The sequence below is a fragment of the Harpia harpyja genome, chromosome 6 (genome assembly GCF_026419915.1).
Source record: "Harpia harpyja isolate bHarHar1 chromosome 6, bHarHar1 primary haplotype, whole genome shotgun sequence".
Classification (NCBI taxonomy): Eukaryota; Metazoa; Chordata; class Aves; order Accipitriformes; family Accipitridae; genus Harpia; species Harpia harpyja.
The window spans coordinates 48,492,399-48,509,270 of record NC_068945.1 but is presented as its reverse complement, the minus strand read 5'-3'; the positions used below and the strand labels follow the sequence as shown (position 1 = coordinate 48,509,270).

Below are 16,872 nucleotides of genomic sequence, written 5' to 3'. Positions count from 1 at the left end.
AAAACATGTTTTCACTGTGCTGCATAGGGTAATATCTGCAGCACCAATATTGATCATTGCTGTTGAGAATTGACTATTTCTCACATATATTTGGATTCTGAATTTTTTGAGAAATGCTGCAAGAATTTTTCCTTCTCAGCTCTTTACTTCAGTCACTTCTAAATCTCTGAGCTGAAACTAAGCCAAAATATTCATGTATAGGCTATAGTCAAAGCTCATTCAAAGGGGAAAACATGATTATGAGTTCTTGAATAGTAAAAACAGATGATTTTCTATTTTAACTCATTCTCTTTGTTGCTATATTATTATTATTAAAAACAGCTTTATTATTAACTAGGCAAAGCACTGGTTTTATTAGGAGTTTTCATCCAATCTTGTTGTTCCAGAAATTTATGTTTTGGCATCCATGAGAAAATATGCCCACCTCTGGAAATAAATGCCAGGAAATCTCCATTTGTATGTGCCCATTTGCAAACATTACACAGCAAAAGCCACTAAAGATTGTATTCTGGTTCTGCATTACCTTTTCTGTGATACTTTTTTCTAACAATGAAGCATGTCACCAGCTGAAGTCTTCTGGACACTAAGTCCTTCCAGTATCTGGTTCAGTTTACACTGGAACATTTCTTGAGGGTAGGCCAATGTCCAAATTCATACCCAGTGGCATCTGCCAGATGTGAGAAAGGCTGCCTGACCCCCGTAACTCGATATACAAGAAATAATTGACCTCATGAGGCAGGAACATATTAGGAAGTATCCACACGTCTGTGCACGTGGATGCCAAGCTTGAGACCGGTAAACTCCCTTTGCTCCCACACATGCTGTCATGCCTGACAGGCTCCAATCAATGGTTATTGGTGCTCCTGCTGTGCCTAACGGTCTTATGGCAGTTTAGGGGCAAATCCACCCTCTCCGTGGGAGAATGCAGAGCTGTTCCCAGGAGGACACTTCCCTGTGGTGCATTGTGAGACTTGCTTTTTCTTAGCAGGCTCAAGGGCAGAAGTTGTGTTAGTCTGCCAAGGCATATGGCTTTGCAGGGCCTGCACACTGTTTGGTTCTGTGTTTACTGGCAATTGTGGTTTGAGACACTAGATCAGAGAGACAGTTCATCATTATGTGAAGGCATTGAGTATGGAGACTGAACACGGAGCATATGATAAATCTGGCAAACAAGATGAATGCTGCGTTCTCATCCATCAACGCTTAAGGAGCAGCAGAACAAGACGCAGCATGGTAGGTGGGATTATACTGCCTTGCTAACATGGGATGACCAGTAATGGCTCCACAACGTCTGGAGGATGTCATGGCTGCAAGGGAGGTACTCCAGCCTTTCAGGGCCAGTGTACATGACTGAAGAAATCTATTCAAGTACTGCAATGGGCTCTCAGCAATTCTACTTTGCAGTCCAGTACATTTAGAAGATTCGGGGTAGGGTTGGCCTGTGCATGTGGAACACAAAAGTAAAACGGCACTGGCTTGAACATCATCTGGATGTCAAGATTGCAAAAGCATGTACATACAGCCATGACTTGCTTTTGTCACAGTCTGCAACTGGAAAACTAGAGGCGAATATGTTTTTGTGGAGCGGAGCCTACACACTGGTGGATCCCTTAGCCAAACCATGTGCCCTCATAAGAGCTATAGACTTAAGGTTAAAGCAGGCAACAGAAATTAGGGATGCCATATGTGCTCAAATTCATGCCACGCCTGACAATTCTAATGAGTAATTACTCACTGCAAATATATGTGCTGTTTTGTGGATTGTGAACTGTTGTTAGACATGTTGTACTGATAGCTTCCAGATTTTAAAGTGCTTCTTTTGCCTTTTGGGGTGGGGTTTTTTTGGTTGTTTTTTTTTTTAAGAGCACTCCTGGGATGAGGGCACTGTTAATCTTTATGGAGTATTTTGTGCCTAATTAATTGTAAGGACTTAGGTAGCTGAGGGCCTTTGTTTTCCTTCACAGAATAAAATATCAATTAAAATATAAATATCTCAGATTGCTGGCTTGGGTACCTGGGGATCCCTATAATTGAACTATGTAGATTACTCACTGTTTCCAAATACATTAATAATATGTTGGCACAGCTGCTCCTTCTCATTTCCTTACAATTAAATGGACAATACCAAGTGTTAAACAATGACCTGTATTAATTTTGCCAATGTATGCAACGGGGTTAAAATAGTTGTGTAGTTAGAACACCTGATTGATAATAACAGTTAATGGTCCCCATCAAAAAGACTGCAACCTGCATGAACAAAAACTGACGAAAAATGAAGGAGTTTCACTTACCTCCTTGCCTCTTCTCATTTCCTTTCCCTTTCATGTCTGTACTTGGACATGTGATGCAGGGCTGGCTAGAGACTACCTGGATGAGAACTCTTTCTCCCCTTCATTTGCTTGAGCTGTCCATCTCCCTGGAATCGTCTTCACTCTGTGGTAGCAAAAATGGAAAGGCCAGCTTAACTCCCTGTTAAGCATCTGCAAAGGAATCTTTGCAGTGAAAGGCATGTGCATCTCTCCAGAACAAGACACAGAGGTCCGACCCACGCTGCAGGGAGAGGGGAGCTGTGTACTCATAACCCTGTACAGAATCACAGACCCACAAGAAAGCGTGCTGGAAGTTGCTTAAGGTGGTTGTGAACCAGCATTGCTTTCCCTAACCTCAACTTGTCTCCTTATTCCGCAGACATGTGCAAAATTCTCTGCTCTGTTCCTCCTGCATTTCTCTACCTCCTGGAACATGGCCTCTCTCTTTTGCCTCTGCGGCAGTATCTTCCACAGCTCTCTTCCTAAACTCCCTCCAGAGGAGCAGCAGTATGCTCAGCCTTCTGGCAGCACAGCTTATCTTGCAGATCTTAGAGTTCCATGCAGAACCCACCCAGCTACAACTCCTTAACAAAAGAAGGGATCCCTCCAGTACTACTTCTGTATGTCAAGATGTAAGGTTAAAACCTTCCTTCCTCTTAATATACCATTTATTTGAAGGCTGATGCACAGAAATAGCAAGGCAACAATTGAGCATAACTGAATGCTCTGAGCAACTGTAAAATTACAACATGAGCGTTTTCCTTTATTTTTCATTAAAGAAAATTCTGACATCCTGTAGCAGAGGAGACAACGTGGTATCCTAGGGGTTAGAGCACTTCCCTGGGAAGTGAAATATCTGACCTTTAGGTCCTCTTCACCCTGAAGAACTTGAATCTGTACTTCTCAATAAAATGCCTAATCATGCTACAAAATAGGCTACAGCAGCAGTGTTCTCTGTCCGTCCTGCTGAAGCAGAGCCAATGCACAGCACTGAGTGCAAGATTAATGGGACCAGGGAGAGGGGACAAGCAATAGGCGACCTGTGTGTAGCACAGCGAGAAGAGGACTCCCAGCAGTTTATGAGTCCTGGAGAGTCTTGTTCCTTGCTCCAAATGATACTTACGTATTTTAGCTTATGATGCCCAAAACAAGCAGGACTAGCAGCAGAAATCAGGGCTCTTACCCCTTCACTTAGGGTTTAATGAAAAAAAAAAAGCCATCATCATCTCATCTGTACTTCCTTGTTCATTTGCATTAGGAGTTTACTTCAACTTTAAATGCTCCTTGCTACACTGAACTGGAATTATGACGGCCTTCCATGTGATACTTAATACCACTGCCTGGCAGGATGAAGCCTTTACTTTGCAAGCTTCAGAGTGGAATTTGAAAGAATGTTGCTGATTGCAATCTGTACTGAGCAAAGCAGTTAAGCATGTGCTTTGCTTTCTTTTGTCAGAATTTGAAATTTTGAAGCAAGAGACTAAAACAAGAAACAAGCTGTCTTCCAGCAACAGAAAGATACAAGTATAAAGACACCATCAACTCAATACACAATGCATTCATGTCTTTAGTCTTCTCTGAATTAATACAAACTGCCAAAACTAAATTCAAATAAATTTTCAAGATGCTGTTTTCTTTGTTTTTTCCCTTGGTATTAGTTTCTGTACTTTGGTGGGCTCTGTCTGAGTGTGTCTTCAATCTCACATTGGTAATTTCATCTCCAGGTCCCATGCACTGTCAAACCCAACCTTTCCAATACTGTATGCGTTTCCCACCATGAGCAATCTGTATGCAGCTGCAGTCCCTGCTGCTGAAGCATTTCAGCACCATGTCTTGCTGTCTTCAGCCACAGTATTGAGCCCCCACAAAACGTCCACGTTTGGACTCCAGACAGCCTTTTGGCTTGCACCACTGTAAGTTCTCTTGACTCCACAATGATCAATGCCATATGACATTAGAATAAAAGCACTAGGTGTGGAATGGTTGCTGGAGGTGACTTATTGATACATCCCCTCTTAAGAGGAGGTGAACCTCCAGGGTGGGATGTGGTGGATATACACGAAATCTGTTCCATAATAGTTCCCTAAGCAACGTAACCTGCAACCTTAGATTTTAGCAACACCAGGGGAGCTTGATATGCTGACTCTGAGAAACAACACGGAGGGTGGAGCAGAGTGGAGACACCACGGCCAGGCTCTGTGATAGCACTGCAAGGATAGAGAACTGGAACTACTGGAACAAGAATGGAAGGTCCCTGCATTGAATCCACGGAAGCGAGGAGGTGAAACAATGGGGTTCTGTCAATGCTATGGCCTTACTTCTGATTTATATCAGAAGTGCCCAGTTCTGGAGTAGTGATGTGCTAAATCATGTTCTCTGGGTGAACTTTGCTCATTATAATCTCATTATAATACCAAAACACACCTCCACCCCAAAACCTACCCGCCTTCAAGGTGCAACCACCCCTCACTGAGCATGCACTCTGAATTTCCTCTAGCATATACCTTCAAAAGTAAAGCAAGGAGATTTTACACCAATCATAATAAAGGTATGTATGACTAGAGTCCCTCAAGCTCCACCTAAAAATAAGAAAATAGTATAAAAGGGCTTAAGAGTGGAGGAATGCTAGGGAAGATACCATCATAGACAAGTCGGAAGGACATCAGTGACTTCTGGGATCAGTCGACATGCTGAACCTCTCTTCCCCCCCACAGGGATGCCTATTGGGTAAGATTCGAACTCTCGGTTATACCAAGTGCTTCCCTGGGAAACTTAGAAATCTCTATAGCATTTTTCCATAATTTAGTGTGCTTGTAGTCAACTATATTATTATTTGCATATGCTTTGCAGACAGTGTATTTATCACTGATAATCCAAAAGAACCTGTACTCCAATTGCTTTAATAAACTGTACTGTTCATTAATCTAGCCATGATAGTTCATTGGACATGACCAAACTCCTTAAATCTGGCCATTCTAGTTCATTGAACATGACTAAATTGAAAGTACAGTGTGCTTTTTGTGCATCCGTAACCATGATAGTTCAATATATTGACCACGACTGGACTTATAGTGCTAAATTGGGCCTCACTCAGCATCTAAACCTAGCCATCCCCAGCCCGTCCGATATCTGAGGATAAGCTGGAATGCAAGGGGGTTTATTTTCTGCCAAACTTCTTTACCATTTAACACAACAACTAGGTCAATGTTGCAAAAAGTCCCACATCAAAGGACACAAAAGTATTCCCTGTTTCATTTTCTTGGTTGTTGTGGATAACTAGTTGGGAAGTCAATGATCTGGATGCAGGAGTTAAATGCACCGTTAGCAAGTTTGCTGATGATACCAAACTGGGAGGTGCTGTTGACTCTCTTGAGGGACAAAAGGCCTTGCAGAGGGATCTAAATAGATTGGAGCATTGGGCAATGATTAATGGGAAGAAATTTAACAAGTCAAAATGGAGGATTCTGCACCTAGGACGGAGTAATGCCGGGCCCAAGCATAAATTGGGAGAGGAGTGGCTCGAGACCAGCCCTGCAGAAGGGGATCTGGGGGTGCTGGTTGGCAGCAGGCTCAATATCAGTCAGTGGTGTGCCCTGGTAGCCAAGAGGGCAAACCGCATCCTGGGGTGCATCAAACACAGCATAACCAGCTACTCAAAAGACGTGATTATCCTGCTGTATTTAGCATCAGTGTGGCCTCACCTTGAGTGCTGTGTGGAGTTCTGGGCCTCACAATTTAAGAAGGATGTGAAGGTCCTTGAATGAGTCCAGAGGAGGGCAACAAAGGTGGTGAAAGGGCTGGAAGGCATGTCCTATTAGGAGCGGCTGAGGAATTTGGGGTCATCTAGTTTGAAGAACAGGAGGCTGAGGGGCGACCTCGTTGCTCTCTACAGCTTCCTGAGGAGGGGAAGTGGAGAGGGAGGTGCTGAGGTCTTCTCCCTGGGATCCAGTGATAGGGAATGGCTCAAAGCTGCATCAGGGGAGGTTTAGACTGGACATGAGGAAGCATTTCTTTACCGAGAGGGTAGTCAAACACTGGAACAGGCTTCCTAGAGCGGTGGTCGATGCCCCAAGCCTGTCAGTGTTTAAGAGGCATTTGGACAATGCCCTTAATGACATGCTTTAACTCTTGGTCAGCACTGAATTGGTCAGGCAGTTGGACTAGATGATTGTTGTAGGTCCCTTCCAACTGAAATAGTCTATTCTATTCTAAACAATCCCAGAAGAGATCCATTAGCAAGGAGACATGCATTGCTGCAAAAAATACTTCACCAATGTCAGCAACAGTATCACATCGTACTGTTAAGAGTCACTTTTTCTTGACAGGGAGCAGAGATTCTCCTCTTACTGCCAAAGCTTCATCTCGGTGCCAGCAGCCACAGCCAGGCTGCATTGCCAGTTGCCACTTTTCACTATCATCCGGCATCTCACTTCATTTTACTGCCAAAACCCCCACCTCAGTGCCAAGACCCACTGTCACAGCTCACTGCCATCTGGCAGTTCCCATTGCCAACCCTACACAGTCTTGTCTTACTGGGTGCATCTGCAAAGGAATGACTGCTCTCACCAAAGGCATGACTGCTGCTCACGTAGACAGACAGCAGTACCTGCAGAGCTGTGGCAGCACTAACTGCAAACCTAGCCTAGCAAAAGCATCCATGCAACCATGGGAGTAGTTGGTCTGCACGAGGACCACACTGCCCCCACGCCACTGCTTGGTGAGTGATGCGATTCCCAAGGTGGGCTGATGGGGCAAAGGCTACACGGATTAGAGTCACAGCCTTGGCTGAAGGCAAGAAACACCCCACAGCTGCTTCCCAGTCCTTCTGCTCCTTGGCGATGTTATCAGAGAAGCTGCATCCTTTCCATAAAGACACCCCAGGGGACTGCATGAAGGATTCATGGTAATGTGACCGATGTTAAAACCACCAGATTAAAAGGCAGCAATTCCGAAGTGACTGGGAACTGACAAGGACAAGGACAGCACACAGTTGCCCTTGGGGAAATGGCTAAGCTGGGACAAACTGTAATATAAGAGACAGTGAGTGGGATTCGTGTGTAAACTCTGGACACCTACAATGGAGATGATTCATCTCATTTTGAAGAGGGCCTCTGCATTTTGTCACATGAACTGCACCATTACTTTTAGTTATTTCTCCTCCTACATGATTCAGGAATAGTGCTCTGCAATATCTAGCTCAGATGCCTTCACATTTGAACAGATAAATCTCACCCTGCACCTAGAGGTAATGTACCCTCTGCTTAGAAGGCATATTCTAGATGCTACAGGTCTCCCCATCAGAATTTGCAATCAATCTCTCACTTTTACTCATTTGCTTTTAAATTTCTGAACTTTCAGAACTTCAGAAAACAAGATTTTAAAAAGCCACACGCTTTACCTTGAAGAATCAATACAGTCTGTATGATAATACCAAATGATTTATTCAAACTGTCTAAAAATAATACTCCTTTTTTGATCTTTTGTTAGAATTAATTAGAATTCATTCACATGACTTTCCACTTTGATCTGTAAATCAATTTCTGACCCTACCAGCAGTTTGTGAAATATTTATTAGCACAGGATTATTATCACAGCCTACTTATTGTCTAGATTATCCAGCAGCATACATGCCAGCGTATTATTGCTGAGAAACTTGGCTATGGTATTTGTCTGTAAATTATGGCAGTAATTTTCTGTGTCCCAGTCTCTGCCCTACTACACATTTCTGTTTACCCACATGTTTTGGTCTGACAGTACTGTTCCATCTTGACTGTCTCTTTGGCTTGCTATACAGACATAATCTTGCCAAGCAAGATTACAAAATCGATATGATTAAATCAAATAATGGTATTATAATGAAGTAAGCTTCAAAAGAGAAATTTAAATTACTTGTGGATGTCATACTTATTTTAAAAGTGGAGTGTCTGATTTATGGTTATTTTTCTATGCCAGTAGGACTCCTTGCATATTAAATGTCAAACTAGATATAATTTAGGGGGAAGATACAATAAATGTCTACAAAAGCATATGCGTCATGGAAAAGATGAATAGAGATTGATCCAAATACCTTCCCATAACTGGGGCCCATCAAATTACATTGTGTTTGAAACAAACAGAAACTGAAACAAACAGTGGTGTTGATACAACAGGTTGTAAGCCTGTGGAATTCCTTAACAAAAAGGCTGTGGATGCCAGAAATTTGCACAGTCCCAACAGGAGAGCAGAAAGAATACTGTGAGAAGAGACCTTTTGGGGGTTATTACACCATCACAAGATGAGGAAATGTCCTGAACATAGTTGAAAGATGGGACAGTGGCAGGGAAAAGGCATCAACACAGGTTGCCTCATTTTTACGCTTCCTTAATTGTCCAGTTACGGCCACACTTGGAGATGTAATGAGGGACTAGAGGGACCCAGGATGGCTGCTCCTATGTTCTTAAAGTTTGTAGATGTTTACACCGAGCTTCCTCAGAAATGGTTGCTAGAGGCTGGCATTATTTCCGCATGGGAAAACACGAGGAAGCATCTAGAGTCAGCATCTAGATAGCAGGCAAGTGGTAAGGGCTTAGGCAGGGGAAGATAGGAGGAGAAATACCACAGGAAGCCTCTGAAAGCAAAAAGCAAGCAGTTGTTTTGAATTAAATAACTGGACAGGCAAAAGAAAGGATTCAAAAAGGAGATGACAAAGTGAGGATTAGGAAAATGGTCTTTCAGCAACATTCTCAATGAGCAGGACAAGATTGTCAACAGCAGAGAAAAGCATGGTAAAACGACTACGATGTTGAAAGTCTGAACAAAATTTTTGCAGAAGATTAGCTGTACTGCCTCAGGCTGTCAGTCCACCTTGCTCAGTATCATCCCTCTGGCAGCAGCAATAACAAGTGCATAAGGAGTTTCAGTTTGTTGTTGGAATGTTAGGGGCTGACAAAATACACGCACAGCCCAAATACAGCTATGGCAAGAGAATTTGTTGCATCCATTCATCACCGCAGGCAGGAACGATTGTTGAGATGGTACCTCTCTTCCCCGTCTTCTGCCCATGAGGCAGACACTGCGTGTTGGTCCTTACAGAGGACCAACAAGCCACAGAGCCTATGGAAGGTGAGGAGCAGGGAAGATGAAACAAGTGATGGTGACAGCTTCAGGTTTAGGCTCTCCTGCCTTCTCATCCTCAGTACTCTTCAGCAGCATGTGGCACTGACAGCTTTGTGTCTGCTGCCTGGGATCCTTCATCAGGGCTGTCGCCATCAGGGCATCCCTCTTGCCTTGCTCATTACATCCCTCCCTGGATGGAAGGACCCCTGCCAAGAAGCACTATTTAATTTTGCACCAAATATTTAAACTTGAATAACAAGCAGGACCATCATATTGTTCACAGTGGCTGTGGAATGGGAAATTTCAAGGGAAAGATGAAAATCTCTGCCTTACGCTGCGTTGCAGATGACAACTGCAAATCTTTGAAAGAAATGTCAGCAATACCTGTTTAAGCGCATCTCTGGTTTTCATCTAAGTACTGCTAAATATAAAATCCGTAAACAACTTAAGAAAGAGGAACTGTGACCTGAAGCTTTTGTCTGAACGCCATAGCTGCTGGCTAGGATGCAGCACGTACGTCCTCCTTTGATGCCGTGTGGTCCAGCTTTTGCCCAGAGAGTGACAATACGTGCTCCGTTCCCAGCCCTTTCCAGAGATGGACAGCAAGGTCTGCTCACCTCTGTGAAGATACAGGCCCGAACCCCATCAGGCTGAGGCAAGCCGAAAGCTGCCCTCTGCGTTTCTGGCAAGCTCTCCACCCCTCGGGCTGCTTTATCAGGCATGACTAACCCCACATGAGCTTTAAAAAGCAAGCAGCTGGAAGGGTTTCTGACGGGAGCACCTAAATCCTGACGTGCCCGCAGGTTCCAGACCTTCAGGGCACGGCCTGCTCGGGTGAGAGTCTCCCTTTCCCTCCCGGCCGCCACCCCCCCCTCCCCCTTCTCACAAGCCACTGGGCTGCGGGAGGCACCGCCGTACCGGGGCCTGAGCTCCCCTGCGTGCGCTGCGGGGCGGCCTGGGGGGCAGGAGAGGGGAGGGCAGCCAGGGCCTCCTCCTGTCAGGGTCACCCGCCCCGGCTGCCTGCAGGTCCCCTCCGGGGCCTCCCCCCGCCCTCCTCCTCCTCCTCCCCCCGCCCGCCTCGGCGTCCCTCAGCGGGCGGCCGCGGCCGCCGAGCCCGCCCGGCCCCGCGCGCCCCACGAGCCGCGCCGGCGCATGCGCCCTGCCGGCACGCAGTGGCTCCTGCGGGGACGCGGCCGCCGCCGCTGCCGCCGCAACGTGTTGCACGCCGCAGCCTCGCATGGGTTGTGCCCGTACCGGCTGCCTGCGGGCCCGCCGCTCCCGGCCGCCCTGCTGCGGCTGCTGCTCCCAGCTCGGCAGGCTCCAGCTGTTCATTCTAGAACCTTAAAGGACCTCTGCGTTCCCGCAATTCATTCCGGTGCTGCTCTCGCCTCCTCCTCCTCCTCTTCCTCCTCCTCCTCCTCCTCCTCCCCCCCACGGGTGCTGCAAGCCCCTCTTGAATTGCTCCGCACGTTACTGCTGCTTGGTGCAGGCGGGCATTTCCATGCAAGCGCCAGCCACCCGCTGCAGTAACACGCGTCAACCCATCACTCGCCTCCCGCTCCGAATCCGGAGCGATTTCGTTACTTGTGGAGGTGCGGGGACCGTTTTCCGGCAGGAAGGTCCAGTCTAAGTTTATTTGCGGCTTCCGCTCTTATTTACAAGTCATCGGTTTTGCTCACCACCCCCCGGGAACCGAGGGAACCGAAGTCGCCAGGTAAATGCCCTCTTCCTTGTCCGCAGCACTTCCAGCGAGGCAGCTCCGCTCCGTCTTGCTGCGTGGCTGCTTCGCCGCTATTGTACAGCATGAATCGCAAAGCGGAGGCAGCGTTTAACTCGCACAGCTGTCACCGGGCCGCTCTTTTCGTTGCCCGCCTCCCGCGGACACCTCCCCGCCCGGCTCCGGGGCGAGGGGAGGCTGCCTCGCGCTGCACAGCCGCCGCCGCCGCCGCGCCGCTGCGGGGCTTGCGGCCCCCCGGCCGCGTCGTTGCTCCGGCCCGTTTGCGCCGCTTCTCCCCGCGGCTGCGGGGGGCGAGCGGGGGGATGCCCCCGCCGGGCCGTCGGCCGGGGAGCCGCGCGCGGGGCCCGGCGGGAGGCCGGGGGTAGCGGCAGCGTCCCGCCGGCCCGAACGCGGTGCCGCTGCGGCGGCGGAGCCCGGCCGCGGCCCCGCCGTTACCGCTGTCGGTGTTGTCCCCGCAGGCCGGGCGGGGGCCGCCCGCAGCCAGCCCGCCGCAGCGCGCCGCCCGTCCCCGGGGAGGCCCGGCGGCGCGAGGCCGCCCGCCGCCGCCGCTTATGCAACACATCATCGATAACCACCCCGACATGGCCACCGCGCTGCTGGCGGGCGAGAAGCTGAAGGAGCTCATCCTGCCCGGGCAGCAGGACGACAAGGCGGGCGCGCTGGCGGCTCTGCTCCTCCAGCTGAAGCTGGAGTTGCCCTTCGACCGCGTGGTCACCATCGGCACCGTCCTCATCCCCATCCTCCTCGTCACCCTCGTCTTCACCAAGAACTTCGCCGGTAAGGGCGGCGGGACGCCGGCAGCGGGTGGGGTGGGGCGGGGCGGACAGGGCCGCGCCCTGATGGCCGCTGAGCGGGACCCTTGGGGCCTTGACGGGCGGCCGCTGCCGCCCCTCGCCCTGGCGCCTTGGCGGGCGGCGGCGGCGTCGCGGCGGCGGCCGCTCCCTAGCAGTCAACTGTGCTGAGGAGGAGGCGGCTGCTGCCCCTGGCCTTCGCGCCTTGGGGGGCGGGGGCAGCGGTGTCACGGTGGCGGCCGCTCCCTAATGGCCGCCGGCGCTGAGGGGGCGGGCAGCTGCCGCCTGGCGCCCGGGTGGGCGGGCGGGTGAGCACCTTTTCCCGCCAGTGGGGAGGGTGCCCCGGCTGCCCCCGCTCGGCGAGCAGCCCCGTGTCGCTGACCTGCAGGCAGCGATGTTGCGGGGAGGTGTCCACTGCCCTGCAGCGGCTGAGGGCTAGTGTGGGAGACACGGGGGGCGGTTTTATCCTCCTCAAGGTGGATCCTGGACAGGTCCTGAGCTGGACCCTGGCTGACTTCAAGCATTTGTCCTGACGTCAGCTCAGGCGTCGACAACGTGAGCATTTAACTGGCCTGCTAGGGAGAAGCAGATGCTTTCGTGGAGACTGATAGGATATATGGAGACACATGCACGCTCTGCTTTGCCATATCGTGACGGCAGAAGTCACTGATGTCTGTTTCTGTTGAGGGCCTACATCTTGCATACAGCCGGTAACAGTTTAAAAAGCCTGGTTTGATTGCCCGTCACCGCCAGTGCAGAGTCTTTCCAGTCTAGGAAGGTCAGGTTTTGATGAACCTTGAAAATTACTGACCCAGTAAACTGTTATGATGCCTTTTAGGCCATTAGCAGATATGTAAACATGGTTTTACTTTCTGAAATATAGGCCTGATGACTGTAGCTGCCAGTGCGTGACTGCTTTTAAGGTTCCCTGAAGCTCCATGTGAAATTATTAGCGCTTTAATATACAGGACTGACCTGGCAGTCTGTAGGTTGTGAGGTTAGTGGCAATTGGCTGTATTCAATCAGTCTAAACATACCAGCATCAGGATCTTGCTTTGCACGCTGCCTTGGGATTGACTTCCAACACTTACTTATCCTTAATACTCGTTTTCATTATAAAATAAAGTTAAATTACCTAGAAGAATAGCTGCTTGCAAATGGAGTCTTGAGATTTTTCTTAATTATAGTTAAAACTTTTTCAATCTACCTCAGTTTTTAAACATAGTTATATAGCTCAAGATCTGCAGCCAGTTAATGATAAGAGCCTCATTTTTTGGATGGTCATCTAGAAGCATCTCAAAGAGACCGTATTTTCAGGGCATGCTGAGCTTGCTAAACATCTGAAAACTGTCTCTTCATAGCAACTGAAAGGCAGGATTCAAGGTCACCTTTGGTGATCCTCTGTAGAATGCAAAAGCTTGGGGATCCCTTCCTCTATTTGGTTTGTAGAGAAGTGAACTAGTAAAAAGGCAATCCTGCAGAAGCTCATGAGACTGCATACCTACATATGTGCCTTCATACTGTTTGAGATGTACGGGTTTGAACTTCAGCATGCCTAAAGATAACCTTGGGGGCAGGAAAGGTCGTGCCCCTTCCTGTGTGTTCCTCTACATTGTTCAAGTTTCCCAGCAGAAGTCCTTTGATGACTCACTGCTTGTGCAGACAGCAATAACTTGTTCTGTGTGAACAAATCTTCTGAGACTGCAGATTGCGGAGGAAGCCTCAAGTCTAAGAGACTCAGATTAATACAGTGGACATCCTTCTGCAAGTCTAAACCATGGTCCACACAAGTATGTGGAAGAGAGGGGGTCTACTGAATTTCTGCATTTGAGTTTATTTTATGCTGTGGAAGACTATTCTCCAGGCTGATGGTTGTGTTCCAAATTTGTTTTTCAGAAGTATCAAAAGCAGTATCATTTGTGTCTACTTACGAACCATGTATGCTCATTTGACCCAGTAAGATATAGGTCAGTAACCTACTGTGTCCTGCCAGGGCAAAGCTTCCAAGGCAACACAGAAGACACCCTTACATCTTTGGAAAAATGTGGGACAACCCTCTTCTGTCATATGATGTCATGTGTTTGTTCAGATGGTCTGCAGTTAGAAAAATAATATGAGAAAAAGAAAAAAATTAAGGATACAAGGGAATGTAATACAAACACTGTAAGGGTCTGATGAAACTAAATAGATTCCTGTTTGGAGTGGAGTTGAAGAGCTCAGGATTAGTGGATTCAATTCTGCTTCCACAGAGTTCAAGAGCGAAACTCTTATTAATTTTAAAGTCACCTGAATCAGGTGTTACTCTGTTACAAAACTGACTTCTTTACTAAGTCAGGCTTGTCCAGAGACACGGAGGGTGCTAATAACAATAGTCAGCTGGATACATACTTATTCCTGATTCTGCAGTTTGTGTTATGTTTCACCCAGGCACTGCCATTGATCTTTCAAAAATCTGTCTTTGCTTGCTTTGGATACTGCTCCCTGTGTGCAATTTAAATAATAGGTAAGAAAAGTGCAAACTTTGCTGACAAAGTTGAGTAAGGTTCCTGCTGCCCCTTTGGCTGTGAATATCAAAATACATTCCCAAATTTTGCTTTTGAGCCCTTGTGTGCATCAGTTATTTCTTCAGAATAGGAAACAAAAACTGACGCTTACCATTATTCCTACTTCCGTTTATGATATCCAGTGCAAGCCATGGAAAGCTATCATCATGCCACTAAACTGACAACAACCCCCTTTTCCGGGGTCTATCCCATCTTATTTAATCAGTGTTGGTAAAGCTCTTGAAACAGTGGTGTGTGCACTTGAGACTTAAAAATGTAGTGATCAAAAAGCAGTGGTTTCTCGCAAAACTTTTTGCTCTGGATTGGAAGAGCCTGCATGATTAGTGCATAGAAGAGATAAAAGCCTATGTACTTCTCTGATCTACCTTTGAGTTTACGTCTGTGGGATCAAGTGTAGCTTAAAGCGTAGTCAAGAGCAACTGTACAGTCCAGTGCAAGTGTAGTGAGAGCTGTCTGGCCGAGTGGCGTGGGCGTCCTGCCCTGGGGGAGTGCAGAAGGCACCCCGTCCCAGGAGGCCTGGGCGTCCCAGGGCCGTGCTAAGCCTTCTGGGGTCAGAGGCTGCGGTGGAGCACGTATGAAAGCAGAGTTCGGCCCCACAACACAGGACAAAGAACGAGTGTGTTGTTTATTTAAAAGATGATAATTAACAACCTTAAAAATCATTATGTCTGTAGTATAATATATGGTACACTGTAGTTTGCCTGTGGGTGAAGATAAAGTTATTTAGTTAATTATGTTGTTTTGGTGCCACGGGCAAAGTCATTGTTTAGGTTAATGCATTTGCTATTCATGTAAGTGATTTGTTTGTCCTCATATTGGAGTGTTCTGATCTTTACATCACTTTGGAGAAATTAAATTATAAATTTCTGTTTTAGTAGCATAAAAGGCAAGAGCTGGTTGTTTAGCAGATACTATGCTGATTTTCTGAATAAATCACAATCCAGCTGAACTTAATGTGTTACAAAAGGCTTTAAATTAGGTATTGCACTTTTCTTCTATTACGTGTACCATAGAATCATAGAATGGTTTGGGTTGGAAAAGACTTTAAAGATCATCTAGTTCCAACCCCCCTGCCATGGGCAGGGACACCTTCCACTAGACCAGGTTGCTCAAAGCCCCATCCAACCTGGCCTTGGACACTTCCAGGGATGGGGCATCCACAGCTTCTCTGGGCAACCTGTTCCAGTGTCTCGCCACCCTCACGGTAAAGAACTTCTTCCTAATACCTAATCTAAATCTACCCTCTTTCAGTTTAAAACCGTTACCCCTCGTCCTATCACTACACTCCCTAATAAAAAGTCTCTCCCCATCTTTCCTGTAGGCCCCCTTTAAGTACTGGAAGGCTGCTGTAAGGTCTCCCTGGAGCCTTCTTTTCTTCAGGCTGAACAACCCCAACTCTCTCAGCCTGTCCTCATAGGGGAGATGCTCCAGCCCTCTGATCATCTTTGTGGCCCTCCTCTGGACCCGCTCCAACAGTCCTTCTTATGTTGGGGGCCCCAGAGCTGAACGCAGTACTGCAGGTGGGGTCTCCCCAGAGTGGAGTAGAGGGGCAGAATCACCTCCCTCAACCTGCTGGTCACGCTCCTTGTTATGCAGTCCAGGATGCTTACAGTATCCTTCCAGTCTGACTCAATGTAAAAAAAAAAAAAAAAAAAAAAGGCTGTCATCCTTGGTTCACTTTTGCCCTATAAATCAATCTGTAACATAACCAAAATTTATTGGGAGACAAAATTTTTTTTCCAAACTTCACTACGAGATGTCAGTGCATTTTGGGTGAAATTGAGCTCTCTGCAGAGGGAAGGCGTAGGGCATACACGTTGCTAGGATGTGCTCCTGAGAATTAAATTCAAACTGCAAAGGAGTCAGTAAGAGTTTGACTATTGATTTCAATGGCAACAGGACTTCACTCTGATGGCTGAAGTAAGATACGATTCTTGCACTGGCCCCTCTGCAAAGAAATGCATACAGCCTGTTTTTGCACTTCCTAAACTTTGTTTCATAAGAGAAAAGTAAATCACTCAGCTAACCTACATTATTATTTTGTGAGTCACCCAATTCTCCTTTAATGTTTTTCAAGTAAACCAGTGTGATTCCAGAAAGGATGTCTCTAGAAAGTTAATTAAAATAAATCCATGTCCCGTATTTATACTGGGCATAAGATCATCATAAAGTCATTTAGGAGCAATAGTCAGCTACCCCACACAAAGAAAGCCCACATGAGCACCCACAAGAGAACAATGAACGTTGTTTCCCTTTCCAAAACTCACCAATAGACAGACTTCATATAAAACCAGGACATCCTGTATTTAGGGGCCAGTGTACATTGACCTTGAGGATAATAAGGAAAGTTTTGGCGGCATGTTTCTCTGACCCAG

The 16,872-nt window shown here is 47.2% G+C and overlaps 1 protein-coding gene and 1 long non-coding RNA gene across 6 annotated transcripts in view; one reads left to right on the top strand and one right to left on the bottom strand.

Annotated features, from left to right (window-relative positions):
- The window catches only part of LOC128142961 (uncharacterized), a 22,960-nt gene extending 12,192 nt beyond the window's left edge, over window positions 1-10,768 (bottom strand). Inside the window, exons 1-3 of one of the 2 annotated variants that reach the window (XR_008235577.1) lie at window positions 10,659-10,767; window positions 9,871-10,023; window positions 2,292-2,433 (exon numbers count right to left, since the gene is read on the bottom strand). This is a non-coding gene — a long non-coding RNA (uncharacterized LOC128142961). Of the gene's footprint in view, window positions 1-2,291; window positions 2,434-9,870; window positions 10,024-10,658 lie in introns of both variants that reach the window. The other variant, XR_008235576.1, reaches the window with a different exon arrangement.
- The window catches only part of PANX2 (pannexin 2), a 24,773-nt gene continuing 18,479 nt past the window's right edge, over window positions 10,579-16,872 (top strand). The window contains exons 1-2 of one of the 4 annotated variants that reach the window (XM_052789713.1): window positions 10,579-11,118; window positions 11,601-11,919. In XM_052789713.1, the coding sequence (XP_052645673.1) occupies window positions 11,694-11,919 (226 nt within the window). In that variant the 5' untranslated portion in view covers window positions 10,579-11,118; window positions 11,601-11,693. Of the gene's footprint in view, window positions 11,119-11,600; window positions 11,920-16,872 lie in introns of those variants that run through there. The other 3 variants (XM_052789711.1, XM_052789714.1, XM_052789712.1) reach the window with 3 other exon arrangements.